Source organism: Lineus longissimus, chromosome 17 (assembly GCF_910592395.1).
Source record: "Lineus longissimus chromosome 17, tnLinLong1.2, whole genome shotgun sequence".
Lineage (NCBI taxonomy): Eukaryota > Metazoa > Nemertea > Pilidiophora > Heteronemertea > Lineidae > Lineus > Lineus longissimus.
The window spans coordinates 9,597,403-9,615,495 of NC_088324.1; the positions used below are offsets into that span (position 1 = coordinate 9,597,403).

The 18,093-nt window shown below is 40.8% G+C and overlaps 2 protein-coding genes across 2 annotated transcripts; one reads left to right on the forward strand and one right to left on the reverse strand.

Annotated features, from left to right (window-relative positions):
• Positions 1–15: 15 nt before the first annotated feature.
• LOC135501319 (protein zer-1 homolog) lies at positions 16–6,197 on the reverse strand. Its single transcript, XM_064793373.1, has 12 exons — positions 6,038–6,197; positions 4,726–5,533; positions 4,262–4,462; positions 3,954–4,068; positions 3,487–3,689; positions 3,120–3,291; positions 2,545–2,709; positions 2,187–2,396; positions 1,820–1,887; positions 1,496–1,684; positions 1,222–1,319; positions 16–989 (listed from the first exon to the last, which is right to left on the reverse strand). The coding sequence occupies exons 2-12, from the start codon at positions 5,520–5,522 to the stop codon at positions 799–801; spliced, it is 2,409 nt and encodes an 802-aa protein (XP_064649443.1). The 5' UTR covers positions 5,523–5,533; positions 6,038–6,197; the 3' UTR covers positions 16–798.
• A 53-nt stretch (positions 6,198–6,250) lies between these two features.
• On the forward strand, positions 6,251–15,168 carry LOC135501320 (TBC1 domain family member 13-like). The gene is made up of 14 exons (XM_064793374.1): positions 6,251–6,270; positions 6,358–6,431; positions 7,083–7,185; positions 7,449–7,536; positions 7,890–7,972; positions 8,516–8,675; positions 8,965–9,099; positions 9,571–9,637; positions 9,943–10,041; positions 10,199–10,342; positions 10,900–10,981; positions 11,287–11,344; positions 13,572–13,670; positions 14,086–15,168. Exons 1-13 carry the CDS (start codon positions 6,251–6,253, stop codon positions 13,632–13,634), a joined length of 1,176 nt encoding a protein of 391 aa, XP_064649444.1. The 3' UTR covers positions 13,635–13,670; positions 14,086–15,168.
• Positions 15,169–18,093: the final 2,925 nt, after the last annotated feature.

The following is an 18,093-nucleotide window of genomic DNA, read 5'->3' on the forward strand; positions in this document are numbered from 1 at the left end:
CAACAACACTGGGTATAAATCAGCTTAAATACAGATATATTTATCCACATCATTTATAGCAAACATGTAGTGAATAATTAGCTCAATAACAATACCGGTACTTCAAATGTACAGACCCTTTGAATGTACATTGCACACCTACATGTACATGATGTATTCTGCTTTGTTCAAAAGAAAACACTGCACACTTCATTTTGCATACCTCTTTCCTTAGACATCCTAATTTTAAAAGGATTCTATATCCATAGGCAGGAACAATAAGCGCCATAATGCATTACATTTAGTGACAAAACTAGTCCCATTTACTTCAGCTTGCTTGAATAGTATATATGATTCAGTTCAACATGTATGAACGAAACTTCTCGTGTGATGATCAACTAATTTCATGATTTCTGCAGTTTATCAAATTAATATACATGTAGATTATCAATACTATGCATATGGGTACACTAGTTCTGTTTGATGTACAGACCTTGTCACAAGCGCCTTTCCCATTCAATCTTGATTTGTTTACATGTATTTGGTCTGAAAATAGGCACTCGGTCGATGACCGTTATAAACAAACATAGTTTCTTCCACCAACCCAGACAAGGATGGCACTGGGCACACAGAGCAGATACAAAATAGGCCGGGTTCCGATCCCTCCGTACAGAGAACGCGCTCTAGATACATGTAAAGTCAAGTGGCTGAGGACAAACGCAAGGGACTGATTGCCGCAGCAGGATGTCATTTGACTAACGCATGACACAGTTATTATATTTTTATCTATAAGGGTGAAACTGGGTTTCTTTTTGTTTTCTAGGAAGTCTTCTGTCTCCCCTTGGCTGGTGTCTTGTGTTGAAATGATTGTTCCTCAAAATAATCTGCTACTGTTTTCAGGACGCCGGCTGCCAGCGCCTTTATTCGCGGGTTCGGCCGCGGATCTTTTGTGATCGCGTCTAAGAGCACCAATCCTCCTTCCCGCTCGAGGAGACGACAATACTTTTCCGCTGAAATAAAAACGGAACTTTGAAGGGACCGTAAATCTATGTGATGATAACCCTCTATCTCTCAGCACTCCGGCTAATAATAGCTCTGAAAGGAGGTCATACCGGTCGAAATGTCATCGAAACTAAAACAAAAATATACATATGCTGTCATGTCACGTCTCTTTTGCACAAAGCACCTGTCAGACGTATTTTTCGTGGGTTGGAAGTGGCGCAAAATGATAATGAGACTTACGATAAACTTGCGTGAGATTGCACAGAGCCCAGGACGCCCAATGCTGTACTGCTGGCGTTTCATACACTGGCAACAGACGCAGAATCGGCTCAAAGGACCTGAAAAATGAAACATAGGCTTACGTCCAAACTTATGTGTAAAATTAAAGGCCACATGAAAAAATGTTCTTGCCATTTTTCATATTTGTATCTGTCTTTAAAATGGCATGATTGAAATCGAACAGAGTCGGCCTTTATAGGATGGGAAATAAATACCTTCTCTTCAGATCACATACCTGTAGTTTATATTCCTCGATGATGTAATGTCCCACCTCTCAATGGCATCGACCAATCGGGCAAGGACAGCTTCACGTGAAGGAGAATCTATCAACCAGACATCGGGTCTGTCGGATGCCATGTGGGCAAGAACACCAGCGGCATTGTAACTCACTTCAATACCATCGCTGTCAGAGTCGAGAAGATCACTGAAATGTTTAAAGGGATTTCCTCATGAACCTTTCCACCTCCATCTCCCCGTAAAGACTCTTCCAATTACCAGAGTATCAGTGACTACTCAAGCTGCAGTTGAGACTTGAAACATAGATGATCATCTTACTGACCTGAATATCTGGACAAACTGCTTCACCATCAGCTTGCTGCGTAACGCTTTCACTTCTGCCACATTCCCCTGAAAATGGAACAAACGATTACTAACGGTGCCTCATGCATAGAGTGGCTAACACAAAACCTAGGCAAGTCTCTGAGTGCATAAAGCAACTAAAGTTCTCTCCAGGGACAACCTCAAGTTTCAAGGAGTGCTAATTTGTCCTTGACTGAGGTGGAGTGCGCTGACACAGTTGAAGAGCATCGACCTGTGATGGGAAAGTCATGGGTTCAAAGCTCAGCCAGCGCCAAAGGGAACAGTGACATGTTTCCACGGAAATGTGAACTCTTCTCGCGGTCTAAAGGATGAGTATGAGACCTTACCATCAGACCCATCATGTTCCTTAACAAATCGTGCTTGTCCGTCCATTCCTCCAGGCACCGGATGAACAGCTGCATACCATTACCCTGCAGGAATCGCTCACAGTTAACAGCCGTTTCGTCGGTAATATTCCACAGCGTACTCCAGGCAACCTCCATTATGTCATCACACTGTTTGGCATTGAGGCGTGTTTGTATCACAGAGAGCATTAACTGAAAAAGACGGTACGAAGATATGAAATATAACCCCTTCTGGGTCTTGAATTAATGAAAAACGTCTCTGATAGCACTGGCCAGGCAGTTCAAGGATAATCAAATCAACAATAACTGTCCCCGAATTTCGGACCAAATCATTACTTACATCTACTGCACCTAAATCCCCGACAAGCTGTTTCTCGCTTCCATCAACCTGGCAAGCTAGACTATTCAATAAATAGATGGCGATTCCCTGCACGAAGTCCTCATGGGCGCTGGGAGGTCGAATTAGCCTCAACATGATCAGGACAATACGCTTGAAGGCAAACAGCTGAAAGAGAAGAAGAGTTTGTCGCAAATCGATGGGTTTGAGGTCACACCACAGAGCCCCAGAGCTTTGCGTAAGGGTTGCGTCATTTGGCCAGAAGATCTCTCTATTCTTCATGAGGGAGCCGGCCTGAAGCTCATGAGCTGGAGTCTCAAGCTCCACATTCACATCGTGGAGATTCTAAGAAGTCTATTCTGTGTTGATACTTCTTAAGTCAGCAAAGCTCTATGCGTAGACGGTATCTCATCGTCTCCTGTTGCTTCCTGTCAAGCTAGTTGATTCAGTCAGTCTGGAGGTTGTAACCATTCCTTTCCTCTCTTCATACCTTGGTGAACCCACACACAACCGAGGTGCCCACAAGAAGGGCCTGCTGCAACTAGTCCAACAAAAACTGAAATTGTTAAAATATTTACCACGTCTCTTGGTATGTCAAAATGGCAAAGTGTCAGGCAACCATTCCTCATCATCACTGGCTCATCAAAGTGTTCTTCCATCGCGTCGACCAGTGTCAGTATTGCCTGCCTTCGATCCTTCATGGCAACCTTCTTACCGATGCCGCTTTTGATGATGTAGAATAAAGACGCACTGAAAAGAAATATTGTAAAGTACAATGTTCCCCATGACAGTTTCTGACCAAAAATGTCATTATCCATAGCGCCGCGTACCCACATGCCCCCCCATAGATGAATCTAAATCTGCAATATAGACAGACAAAGTTTAAACAAATCTCAAGATTTCACTGTCCTAGTATTAAAATAAGAACAAAAAAACCTCCATTACCTTCCAGAGATCTGTATGTGGCGGTCCAACGGATGCCTCCGCATGGCTGTCACAATCGCTCCGAGTTCTTCCCGCATTTTCTCACACACCGACGTCCGGATCATTTGAAACAACGCGTCTAGCGCTTTCTGTACCATCCCGCTACGGTCGTAGTACGTCTTGATGGCTAATAAGATCTGATCTTCATTAGCATCTCCCGTAATCTATGAAAAAGAAATTCACGCATTTTACAGATAATTTTGCGAGCAGTTAACTAAAATTGCCTTGAGTCATTTAGGCCATAATTGCTGTAGTGTGCTTCTGAGCCCTTGAAAGACAGAGGTGATGTCACAGAATGCTTGGCATTATAACTTCAAACACCATGTGGTATATATACTTGCCTTTGTAGATTGATGTGTTTTTCTGGTGAGGAAACTCAAGGTGCAGAGTTGCTCTTTAATACTTATTAAACCATTGACACAACTTACATTTGTTGCAGGGATATCTCTTCTTTCACATGGTTGATAAGAACACTTGAACAATCCAAGGAACTCGAGATGACGTCCCTCTAAACCATTGATACAGCACCCAGGCTTCTGCTCCCTAAAGATGGAAAACGTAATTCATTAGCGCTCTGAACTTGTAACAACCACAAGTTACGCAAATCTCAGACTAATTTGTACATTGTGCGACAGGGACATGATGTCATTTTGGGTCGTCATGACATACTTTCAGAGCTATTTTTAACCAAAATTTAAAGGTTTTTATTAAGCTGTCTTTAAATTGTGAAACTTACTCGTGTAATGTTTTTCCATCTGCTGGCGTAAACAAACGATGATCAATTTGTTCCATGGACTCTAATCCTGCAAGGTTAGTCCCCGATATGTCGAGCGATGTTAAGTTTGGTAGACTTGTCACCAGATGGCGCAAAGCTTTTTCGGGTTCTTTGTAATTGATGGTGGTTTCGTCTTCATCCTCATGAGAGATATCCAGAAATCTGCAAGCATAAAAATGAATCGAGAGCTGAAGCATACGGTACATCTTTCAATTTCGGAGAAAAGGAGAAAATGGAAACTCTCCAAAAAACACAAATGTAACATCCATGGTCTACAGAGTAGTTTTGAATACATCGGTTATGACAATGCGCACACGAACTCAAATTTAAATCGTAAGATTAATGAGGTGCAAAGAGTTTGTAGTTCACTGTACACCTAGAACACATATGAGAAGCAAGATCCACTCTCATAAACCATCACCTACCTCAGTCCCTTCAAACAACTTAATACTTCAATAGCAACTTTGGTGTCCTCGGACGTAATCACGTTATGCAGTACCAAAAACGTCAGGCATTTCATGTTTCGTAACCAATCCATTGTACCAATGTCGACACCACAGCTCCCAAGACCAGACAAATCCAAGTGATGAAGCTTATCAAACGGATTCAACATAGTCGCAAGAATATCCTGCATATTACTCTCTCCGCATTCGACTAAATCTCGGTCACACCGTGCGGAGAAGACACGCATTTCCGGACAATCATAAATGAAATCACCGCCAAATATCGACTCCTCCGCAGCTAAAACTTTCGTCGGGAAGATCTCGATGTCTGTCAACGCCTCCCACTCATTTATATGTAATGCACGCAGGTTTTTACAGTATCGGTTTATAAAGTGCACACAGTTTAACGTCAAGTACCGACAACCTGTTATGTCTAGTTCTAACGGGTTATGTACTGCAACAACTTCAAAGCCATCGTCAGTGACCCGACTCTGCCGCAGATTCACACGACTGAGTCGTGTTCGTTTCGTATCGGTAAACATGTGCAGTATTTTGTCCGTGATGCATATTCCAAGGGTCTGGTATGCTTTTAGTAACGAGTCGCAAACGTTTGTTGGTAACGTCAGTCCTTCGCGGAGATTGTGGTTACCCGCAATGTCAAGGTCGCATAAGATGCGAGGCGTTCTCACGCATGTATTGATGCAAAGATCAATTAATGTATCGACTGCCTTCAGATTCATCGTGGCATCGATCGAGTCACCTTGACCACCCTTAGCCATGTTGTTTCTCCCTGAAAGTAGATCAGTCTGAATGACACTTTATAACTGACAAAATGGGTTATCAAAACATCAGTATAATTATTTTGGCACAAGATGAATTTTACTGAATGTGACACAAAGCTTATCAAAATCACTAAAAAGGAGGCATGGCGATATTACGCACAATCTTCTCACGAAGCTGGCAATTCAATATCGTACAGCGTATGTCACAGTGACACTGACAATAGAATCTCATTTAGGCCTTGCTACACTAGCGGACTACTGTCAACATCCTAGCCTGATGGCTATCGGTGGGTCGAACATCATGACGTCACAAATTATTTTCTTTGCGCAGCGCGCTGCTACAGTATCGAGACCCATGGCCTGCTCCTGGGTTGTAAATGGGTTGCAATTGTGTACAGGGTGTGTCAGTGACAGTGTGTCAGATTTCTGAAGTTTCATTTAGTCAAAAAAATATTTATCTTTGCCTTGCCTTTGCTTTACAGTTCAACTGATTGCTAATCTAAACATCCTACCCAATGCAGGAATTGTAGATCTATAACTCTAACACTTCAGCCATTAAAATCCATAAACGACAAGCGTGATATCATGATATTGCTATTTCTTTCTTGACATTTTGATTGTTTCTCGTCTCAAATCGGCTATCTCACTCGGCACACATCGATCTGTCAATGTACGCGATCTGCTGTACAAATATCCATATACAGGAATACCGAGTGATAATTAAGATGGCAGCGTTCAGAGCAAGGTTTGTTTTTTGCTGTTCCTCCCCCACAATTTTCTACTCTATTTTGCACTGTTTTGCAAATGTTGACATGTCAATTTCTACTTTCAGATTAAAAGAATTCGATGAGCTGTTTGAACAGGATGAGCTTGATTTGAAAAAGGTCCGCCGGATGAGTTTTTATGGTGAGATTGATATGTCAATAAAAAATCACAAGATGTACACAGTACATGTCATGTGTGTAATACACTGTATGTGTATACATTGTATTGGCTTGTGTGTACATAGATGTACAAAAAGTTGTATCAGATTATATTTAGACTTGAATAATGTTGTAGTATAGGATAAAATAAAGTCTGTAAGATGTCGTAAGCAGGATGAAACTTTCATCAGTGAGCACACAATTGAAAGATAGGGCAGGCTGCACCTAAGCCTTCGGGCTAAGTGGATGCCGCCACGACACGCCGCATGGTCAATGGTGCCAGTTATTTTTAATGTAACTTGGTTTTGGCTTGCTTGGTCTCGGTGAAAAGTGCAAGGCTGAGGGCCGAAATCGGAACCGGCTTCATTGCCATATCCATGTATCCATATCCCCCCCCAAGGCCAGGGTCAGAAGGGATGGATACCACCTCAAAAAACTGACAACTGTTTCCATGAACCAACATCACCAAAAACTGCAGTCCCAAAAATTTTTTAATTTTGAAATTTTTGAAAAATTTTCAACTGACTAGAGTGATGAAAAAATTTCTAAGTACAAACATTTTTTTCATTTTTTTTGGCTCAAAATGAACCAACATCACCAAAAACTGCAGTCTTAACTTTTTTCGCCTTTTCAGGCTGTCCGGACGCTGGAGGTATCCGAGCCAAATGTTGGAAACTCCTTCTAAATTACTTGCCATCATCAAAGAAGGAATGGCCTACAGTGCTGGAAAAACAGAGGTAAAAATGGGATAAGTGAGGGTGGTGTTGCAGAAATGCCAGTACTAAACCTAGGTACATTTGCACAATTGTGACACCTGGGCAAGGAAAGACAGAGTCTGATGAATCTTGATTCTTGATGAATCTATCATGGTGCTGCGCCTGAATAAAAAGCAGAGAACTGTGATAAAACATGACGTTGGTTGAATAGTCATAATGATCAGGTTGTATGGTGTCTTGATGGTCTTTCTTTGGCCTGTCTTGCATCTTTCTTTCATTTTCAGGACTCTGTACAAGCATTTCATTGACGAAATGATCGTCCAGCCTGGGTCAAACTATGATAGCACAAACACTGAGGCCATTGTTGATCATGTAAGTATTTCTCTCGTTGTTTAAAAACAAGACGTCTGTCGCAAAAATGCAGTCATATTGGTGTTTAAGGTTCAAAGGCTGAATGTTTGGGAGGTGGAACAAAATCAATTCAGTGCTAAGAGTATCTAATGGCGTAACGAATGCCAAGAATTCACTCACTTTACTGCAGCTGTTGTTGTTCAACTTTTCCACGTTGACGTATACCCCTTTCACATTGATTCATGTACAGTAGAACCTCTCTATTAAGGACACCCTTGGGACTGACAAGTGACTTATGTGTTTATACAATTGTTTTCAGCTGAGTAATAGCAAATATATATTCAGGTCAGAAAAACACATTTAACTTTTTTCAGCCTCTCAATCCGAACCCAGACAGCCAGTGGGTCGCTTACTTCAAAGACAATGAGATGCTGATGCAGATCGATAAAGATTGTCGGTAAGCAGGGCTAAGAAAACATACTGTGTTGGCGTATTTAAGCCAGCTTAGCCGCATCTGTTACATCTGTTAGATGCCTGGCTCGATTTAGGTAAACACGCCAGCTAACTATTCCGACGGGGTTATACTTTTAGAAGATTGATTCAATTGGTCATATTAGCCTCGAACAGAAACTCACCATCACCTGAGTTCCTTATATGATAATAACTCTGAAAATGGTGTCTGTTTATGTGTCTCACCATTACCTGAGATCCTTACATGAAAAAAAACTCTGAAAATGATGTCTGTTATGTGTCTCACCATCACCTGAGATCCTTATATGAAAAAAAACTCTGAAAATGATGTCTGTTATGTGTCTCACCATTACCTGAGATCCTTATATGAAAAAAAAACTCTGAAAATGATGTCTGTTATGTGTCTCACCATCACCTGAGATCCTTATATGAAAAAAAACCTCTGAAAATGATGTCTGTCATGTGTCGTCACTTAATGTAATCGTTCCAATTCAACAGACTTCATCAATAATCACTCTCTTGTCTCCAGGCGTCTCTGCCCAGACTTGTCCTTCTTCCAACAACCGACAGAGTATCCTTGCCCCGAGTTGATGTGCTCTGCTGGCGGCTTTGAAAATCTACGAACTCGTGTCGAACACTCGGTGCTAAAATCTGAAACTGTCAGTAGAAGTCGGTTTGGCATCACAAATGTACGTATTCCTTGAACTTATAATCTCTCTGAGTTTGAACTTGAAACATTGAGATTGATTGAGATCCACAGGGTAACTCGCGCATTGAATTTGAAACATTGAGATCCACAGGGTAACTTGTGCATCAAATTTGAAACCTTGAGATTGATTGAGACCCACAGGGTAACTCTTGCATTGAATTTGAAACATTGAGATTGATTGAGACCCACAGGGCAACTTGTGCATCAAATTTGAAACATTGAGATCGATTGCGACCCAAAGGATAACTCCTGCATTTGAAACACTTCAGATGATACCCAAGAAAAAACGAAGCAACACTGATGAATACGCGACGTTACCAGAAGGACAAGAGGCTCATTGGGAAGTGTGTGAGAGGATCTTGTTCATTTATGCCAAGTTGAATCCTGGACAAGGCTATGTGCAGGTAAAATGGGCATTGTATTTTCATCACTCGGGGCTAATGCATTAGACTGAATGTTTGCAAAGCTTAAAGTTGGCGAATTTGCTCATTTTCAATTGGTGGTGAACAAAACATTGCGTTTGCTGCCAAACTGCAATTTATACATTACAATTCTCTAAATACAGTTTAGACATTCTATTGTTCTAAGTATAATTTAGTACTAGGTATATGACAGGTTTTAGGAATTGAAGTAGGTTCTATGATGTCTATCAAAAAAAGCCTCATGAGCACTGTCTTTGCACTTAGTCCCATTATGCATTTGAACAATAAGTAATTGCGTCGAATCTGGCACAAAGCTGAATGTAAAAAATGTATGATGAAGGCAAATATGTGATGGATCGTAATTGCTACCCGGCATTTATTTTTTCTGCATTTTTGCATACCAACCTTAGTGACCTACATGTATTTTCATGACAACCACTGCGATAATTTCAGGGTATGAACGAAATAGTCGGCCCAATCTACTATGTTTTCTCAACAGATACTAATCTAGAATGGCGAGGTAAGTTGATTAATTGGTTATGCAGTGGTCAATGTAAGCCCTGTACACCCCCTAATCTATTGTGTTCATTGGTCCAGTGACTGTGTCTTTGCCCAGTGATAGAGTCCACGCACGCTACTCATGTTTCTCACTTGGTGGGATCTTTAACCTGCCCTGGCATAGACACCAGATACAAGGAACCTCGGTTTTAAGTCTCATTTGAAGGACTGTGAAGGGCCAGGATTTTCATTTCCTTGAAAACCGCGTCAGTTAAGAATTATATCTGAATTTTTCAGCAGGGCGATAATTTTCTTACTTTTCTTCAGAGCATGCAGAAGCCGATTGCTTCTTCTGTTTCACCAGCCTTATGTCAGAAATCAGGGACAACTTCATCAAATCATTAGACGACTCAGAACATGGAATAGGTGAGTATCTTATCAGTTCTTCTTTGGAATGGTAGAATTTCTGGGTCAAAGACATCATGGTTCACACTTGTACTGAGAATCGGGGAATTAGCTTTCTAAGGCCAAAGTTCGATTCCTGGTCAGTTCCATTGTGCTCATGCTTATAATTTCTTTCCAGGAAGTTTGATGAATCGTTTAATGGAAACAGTCAAAGCCAAAGATGTGCGATTACACTGCCGAATCCTGGAACAAAACTTAAGACCAGAATTTTACGCGTTCAGATGGCTTACGTTACTTCTGTCTCAAGAATTCCCCCTTCCAGGTAAGAAGAACAGTCAGAAACCTGTGTTAGATGTTGTTGCGTTCAGAACGTTTGAAAGTCACGCCAGACGTAACAGTCAGTCTGTTTTCGAGAACAAAGTCAGTTGTCCTGGAGATTTCCCCCACAGAGCCCTGGAGCTTTCTGGTCAGGGTGGTGTCCTTTGGCCAGTATTCCTCTCTATTTGTCATTAGGGAGCAGGTCTGAAGCCACAGAGCCCAAGAGCTATGTGGTCAGGGTGGTGTCCTTTGGCCAATTTTCCTCTCTATTTGTCATTAGGGAGCAGGTCTGAAGCCACAGAGCCCAAGAGCTATGTGGTCAGGGTGGTGTCCTTTGGCCAGTATTCCTCTCTATTTGTCATTAGGGAGCAGGTCTGAAGCCACAGAGCCCAAGAGCTATGTGGTCAGGGTGGTGTCCTTTGGCCAATTTTCCTCTCTATTTGTCATTAGGGAGCAGGTCTGAAGCCACAGAGCCCAAGAGCTATGTGGTCAGGGTGGTGTCCTTTGGCCAGTATTTCTCTCTATTCTTCCTAGACAATCTTTATAATTTGCCTCTTTCAGATGTCCTCCGTCTCTGGGACTCATTATTTGCTGATGAAGATCGTTATGAACTGCTTGTCTGTATCTGCTGTGCTATGTTAATGTAAGTACCGTTCAAGTATCTCAAATAGGTTGCACAGATGTGCCCAGCTGTGGTCCCAAGGAGTTGTAGGTTTCTTCCTCTGTGTTCAGATGATGTGCTGCCATCATTATCCCCGTTTTGTGATGCCATGAAATTAGCTGTTCTCTATAGGCTGTGAGGCCTTTGCCAGTCAGATTCTTTCCCAAAACTATGGATGATGATAATGTTGATGATGATGATGATGATGATGATGATGATGCAAATGCACAAAGTAACCCTAGTAAAGAAGTTATGTATTTATCTCAGCCATACTTACTAAATTTCAGACTCGTTCGAACACAATTATTGGACAGTGATTTCCCTGCTATGATGAAACTCGTCCAGGTAGGATTCTCAGTCTTATTCATACTCAATGTAGATTTTCTGGGGCTTTTGTTGTGCTCCGCGGATGCTAGATGGCAGCAGCAATAAACCATTGCACACTCCTTTATTACTCATGTGAATAGACCGTGAAGTGTGGTGTCTTACAAATAGTCAAATTGTTGATGATTTATTCTTTATGAGATCATCGCTTGACTGCCGCTTTGCCTAAGCAGTTTTGTTGCAAAGTGTGCTGGAAGAAAAGATGTGTGATGGGGCAGACTCCTTTTCATTTGCACTCCGTGGGCTCCTTTGAGGAAATTGTCAAATAGCTGACGTATTTGTGGTTGTGATGTCATCAGCTGTCCGCAAGTGATTATCAGAATCAAAGAAAAGTGTGCCTTGAATAATTGTACTAAACCTCGGCACACTTCTTTTATACTTGTTAAAGTTCTAGACACCTTTTATATCTTTATTCTGACTTGCATGAAAGAAGTCAGTTGCTGCTATAATTGACGTAATGATGTCATCGTCAGATCGGAAGTGTGCCAGAAACAATTATCATAAACTGCGGCACACTCTGTAGACGCTGGTGTCCACGGTTGCGCGCCTTATGATGACATCACAATGTCGTTATCATGATTACCGGCGATTACAGAACAGGTTATTTACCCCTCTGTTTGTATTCTTGTCAGCTTTATTTTATTGTTTTCATACAATGTGGAATAAATAGGTCCAATAAGGACCAATTATTTTACTATTTTCCCAGTGGGACTTTTCAATGCTAGCATATGGAGGGAAACAAAGAGAGATCTCTGTTTAGATTTAAGGCTGTTTTCTAGCAAGCAAAGCATCTTCTTGGAGTTTGGGTTGGGTGGGAATAGGACTGTCATCTATATTGCTCACAATGTGCATGGTTGTTGTTGTAATGTAATGTGTAGGAGGAAACCTACATTGTCAGAGAAACACTCTCTCTATACACTGCACCTTTAGGGTCCCAATCAACTCGAAGCTTTTATATCAGAGTTGTCCACCTCCCAGGCCTGTTGCCAGCCAAGGCTAAGGAGGCCAGTCCCTCTAAAAAATCCTCTTCAAGAAGAATGGGGGTTGGGGGTTAGTTTTCACTTGACTTCATCAACCTTCCCCAGGTAACTAGCTCAGCCTGTGTTGAATGATAAGTGAAATCATTTCATGATATCGTAACTGGTGTTGTGAATGTTTTGTTAGAGGGGTAATACTGACTGACATGACTTTAATGCATGACTAACAGATGTGTGTATATTGTGTATTTGCAACCTGTTCAATTCTGGACCAGACATTGACCAGAAACTTTGCATCAGGTCCGTGACAAAAGCTGCTCTCCTGGGAAGAAGTATGCATATTAAACGCCACCATTATAGTATCTCCCCAGGGGAGGGGAACCTGCTGGGAGACACTTTAGAGTACCTCTGGCAGGAAATGGCATATTAAGTAGAGAATAACCAAATGATGTCTGCGATGCAACTGGCACAGTCAGGCATTTTAAAACCTTTTGTTAAAACTAACAAAAGAACTGTACTTAGGGAATGGAACTGGAGAGGAAAGAGGGATGTACACACCACATTCACACCAAAATATTTGGGAGGTTGACTTGAATTTTTTCAACCATGGGAGTCAATGGGAGATATGAATAAAGACTAGCAAATGCTTTTATCTTAAACTCCATGTACATTTACACTGGGCCTTTCTGTACAAAACTGAAGTAAAAGCAATTGCTAGACTTTATTCATATCACCCAATGATTCATATGGCTAAGGGACAGACGACTGATTGCACGTGCCCCAAAGGGAACTCCAATGGGACCTTAGTCCTCTATGTCAGCAGGGTGTCCGATGCATCTTCCATGGGGTGCCCAATGTGTAACTCTGTGGGGTGTCTATTTACAGCGATGTGAACGATTCAAGTCCAGCTCGTTGGCCATCTATGAATAATTGCGTGGTCAGTTACAGAGTTGTAAAGATTAATTTGTCAGTATGGTCTGTGTAGAACTCACATATGGTCAAAAAAAAGGGTAGGAGAAAGGGACCTTGAAATGGAGTACGGTGAACAAAATACTGTACCTCCAGATGGTTCCAATCTAGGGGGAAATTTTATGTCTAATAAAAATAATAATTGAATGATTTCATGTTGATGTCTATTTGAGAAATTGAATTTTTACACCATATACTTGAATTGTCGTATTTCTCAAATCCGAACTTCTTTCTACTTGTAGACTTACCCCGTAAGTGATATCCAGAAAGTCATATCCAAAGCTGCCGAGATTGCTGGGAGGTAGCAATAACTGTCTCCAAAGTTTTATACCAGGTTAAAAGTAAGTAAACTGCACTATGTATGAGCATGTTAGTTGAAGTAGATGATGGTTTTAGGCCATCCATTTTAAAAGATATCTTGTCAAAACTTGATAGTATAGGATAGTTGATTTGTCAATCTACTTTCTGTATCTCTTGTCAACTCAATGAAATAAAATTCTTTGTCCCTTTGCCTTTGTCTTCTTGATGTTTCTGACCACCCTGTGTATGGTTACCAGGTAAGGTCAATGGCCTCTGGATGTTGGCCTGTGCGTGGAAAAGTCCACTTCAGGCTACTGTCCATCAATTTCGGGTCCTTTTAGTTGACCAGAGATAAAATGGACAATGGCGTACTGTCCCATCCGATAGACCTAAAGTGACACTTTTGGCTGTAACACTTCTCCTTTCTCACCTAATTATGTTATTTTCCCCTTGCAGGTGTATGTGTTATGGTCGCCCACCAAGGAATAAATCGGGTTTGGAGGCTGCTGCTGAACTCCATGTTTAAAACTTTACGAATGCTTCTAAAAATAAACGATTCTAGATGTTCATCAAATTGTTTTAATGTCCGCAGCTTGCTGTCTCTGCTCAGGCATTCAGTACTCAGTGCCAGATATACACTATAGATGGGTTCAAGTTTGGGTGGAGTGAAGTTGTGACTGTCTCTTTCAGCCGAAGCCATGATCAGATAAAACTCAATGTTAAACTGTGATACGGACCAATTTTCAGATAGTGAATTTCTCATTTCATGCAGAGATTTTGCCTCCCCTGGGAATAGCTGCATAATCGGGTTTTAAACCGGTATTTATTTGAGAATACCTGCTGAGAGTCGAGTGTATAATACCCCATGGGAGGCTGCACCAGGGACACAATGAAACTGATCTAATTGGCAGGTCATGTGACAATGACTTGTGGCTGTTCCAGGAGGTGAACACACCCATTATGGTCTGGCTTTCTTCTTCACCATTATAGACAGACAATCGGCCATTTCTACTAACAGGGTTAGTGTCTGAATTGAATATTACAGGACATTTTAACATTTAAATGTATAATGTCCTAATTTGTTCCGAAGGCAAGAAATTTTAGTTAAAGTAGTGGTTTAAAATAGTTTGTATTCATCTTTAAAATTACGAATTTAGGAACGAAATGATTTTCAAAAGTTTTCCCCGATGTCTAAAAAGACTTGAAAATCAATCTGATGTTTGCCACAACTAAATAAGCAGAGGGAAAAATTGTATTAAATTGTTTTCCAACATGTTATCAATGTGATTCTATCCAACACACAAAACATGATTTAATCCCGAGATTTGATTTGGAAACTTTGGTCTCTTTTCGTAGTTTATGACATTTGTAAATTGCCCTTGCCAATTACAGGTCGAAACCTCGTTTTTCATTTAAATCTTGTCAGGAATGAAAAATAGTGCTCTGATTGGACCCTAGAAAATAACATAATTTTGTTGCAGAGGATGTGAACATTGGTGAATGTCACAGCCATATCTTGGGTGTGAGTGTTGGGGGGGGGGGGGACAAAAAAACGTCTATCATGAAGATTTTGGCCGAAGAATGGGTGTTGGGCTGTGCTCTAGCAGACGCATGCATAAGAGGGGGAATTAAGTACCGAAAAATCTGAAAATTGTGCAGACGCACTAAATGAACTGCTCTTTATTGGAGTAAAATTGTGAGAATGGAAATCTGTTTGTCAATAGTTCTGACAAAGGTGCTTCAAGTTGTTTTATGATGTTCATTCATATAATAGAAGAGTCCACATATTGTTAATAGGGGTCATCCTAAACAGCGTCAAGTAGGGCTAAAGTTGTAGAGATTAAAAAAAGTTTTATTTTGGTGACTTTAAACCTTACTGGATGTTGTGGATGATCAGGATGACGGGTAAATAGTATAGAGATGGTTCTGATCATGATTTAATTCTCCCAAATGTTACTTCGTGACCCCAGAACAAAATGTTGCATACAGAGGTATAAGTTGGCAAAAAAAGTGTAGCAACAATTTAGTCAATTCTGTGCATATTTTGTACATAAATAAACACATGTACATGTATTGTATCATATGAATAAAACCATTATTTGTAAGAAAAACATAGTTCTTCATTCATTCTATTCTTATCAAATGTTCACATTAGAAAACCCCCCGAAAACCCTTCTTACATTCTACATGTATGTCTATCGCTGTTCCAACTTTTCCCACATCAGGAAAGTGTTAAGTGAGCAAAGGAAAGGCATTCACTCTAATTGTACAATCAAGGTCAGGGTGCCAAAGTATCTGACGAAATAGAATATTTTCAGAGCAGGAGAACTATTAAGTTCTAGAACAACAGAATGTCCACACGGGAGAAAACCCATCTCTTAATAAATGAACAGTTCACACAGGGGAAGAACCAATCCGCTCTAAAACACTATTTACACTGGAGAAGAACCAGTCGGTTCTTGTTCTAATGTAATGAACTATTCACACCAGAGAAAAATCATTATGGTTTGATTTGGTGAATCATTCAGTCGGGAGAAAAACCATTCAGTTCTAAAATAATAAGTTCTCCGTACAAAAGAAAAACAATGCAGTTCTAACGTATGACCTATTCACACAGGAGAGAAACCTTTCAGTTCTGTAATGAATTATTCACACAGTTCATGCCGAATCACCTTCAGACTTCATGGGCGTTTCGTTCATTTTTTGATCGTCAACTTTACGAGGTGTCTCCTTTGATTAAAACGTGATGTGATGTCTCCTTTAAGTATTCGGTGAGCATAATGACCGCTTCCGATTCCTCATATAACGGAACTCGAGCTTTTATTTGGTCGGTTACACATTGTATATACAGTATGCAAGTTAATGCACTGAAAAATCTATCTTTACGGGCAGGAAAATAGAAATGCAGTTATACACAATTCCGTAGTGCAGTTATCATCGGGATGCATGCAACGTAGCTGAAACTTGGAGTGGAGTCAACTTGACCCTTTTGGTTTTTGCCACGCTCGAGCTGCTCCGTGAACCCGATTTCCGCTGGACTGCCATGCGGTTAGTTTTCTGGCGGAAAGTTGTCGACAAAATATACATCATCAGCAGATTTGCGGGACTATATTATCCCTTTTTCTGTTGGATAAATGGTCCCTTGACCTGGATGTACCCATTCACCCTCGAGTGCCCCGGGAACCCGCTACACAAAAGGATCCGCAAATCCACCCTCCCCTTTGACAACAATCGGTTTAGGGCCCTACTGGCAAAGAAAACTGTAATTATATTCAACAAAATGTTGAACTGGTCCTTAAGTCCCTTAAATCGCATTTTATTTTTCTATTCGTACCCAATAGTACCTGACTTATCCCGTGTCTGGTAAACAGTAACCCGCGGATCCTTGCCCCTTTCACTATTTTTTTCAGAATGATTGTAAACCTTGCCCTATTAGACGAATGTTTTTCCTAGAGATTTTCCGATTTGGATTGGGAGTTAAGGACCAGAAAATGAGTTTGACAACTACTTGAGGATAAGGAAAATGAGACCTTGGCGGTTTTGTTAGGTTTTGCCCTGAATTGCTCGAGTCCCAGGCACCTGACCCGCTCAAATGATTAGCCTTCATCGAAACGAATTACATGTAACCAGCAATATTTCATCAACATTATCCCAAAATGATTAGGCCACGGTTTCGGGTGCCCATGGCCGTCTAGCGCCAGGCGAACGGGTTTTTAGCGGGTCACAGTTTCATTTTCCCGAAACTGTTTATGGAATGCCTTTACATGTTCATGTATGTTTGCCGAAAAACCCTTCAAAGTTTTTCAGGCGCTCAACACTTTTTTCGAGGCTGTAGCCGATTCAGTTTTTGTCGTTCGTCAGGCAAGGACAAAATTGCAGAGTACACTGGTATAGTTTGATAAAGTTGTGATGACAAAATGTTTAACTTTGCCTGGTGTTTCTAATCCATTCCACAAGAACTTGGGGCGGGAAAAAGCGATTTTCGTTTCTAGGTTCCCTTGGATATTTTGCTTTAGAACTGTTCGTTTTACAAAGGTATACCGTATTTGTAACCTTTCAAATCCACCAGTAAAGTAGTGGCGGCAGCGGGAGTGAATAGTGAGGCGTGGCGTCGTTAAATGTGAATAAGAAGTTGAATTATAAATCTGACTGGTAACAAAAATCGGTAAGGAGGCACTTGTCACATCATATTTGGGAAAAAAATTTAAAAAAAAAATTAAACCAGGCAGGGTTACTGTAAGACTTATTATATTATACAGTAATGAACGAAAGCATAAAGGAACAATTCTAAATGTCGATGTTATTCATTACATTACCGATGATTATACATATACTTTTCTCGAAATATGTTAACGTATTTTATGGCTATGATAATGATTACGATGTCTTCACTTTCTTTTAGCCAGTATACATTGTAGATCAAGAAATGTTACACGGAGCGAGAAGATTGTATTTTCTTTTAAG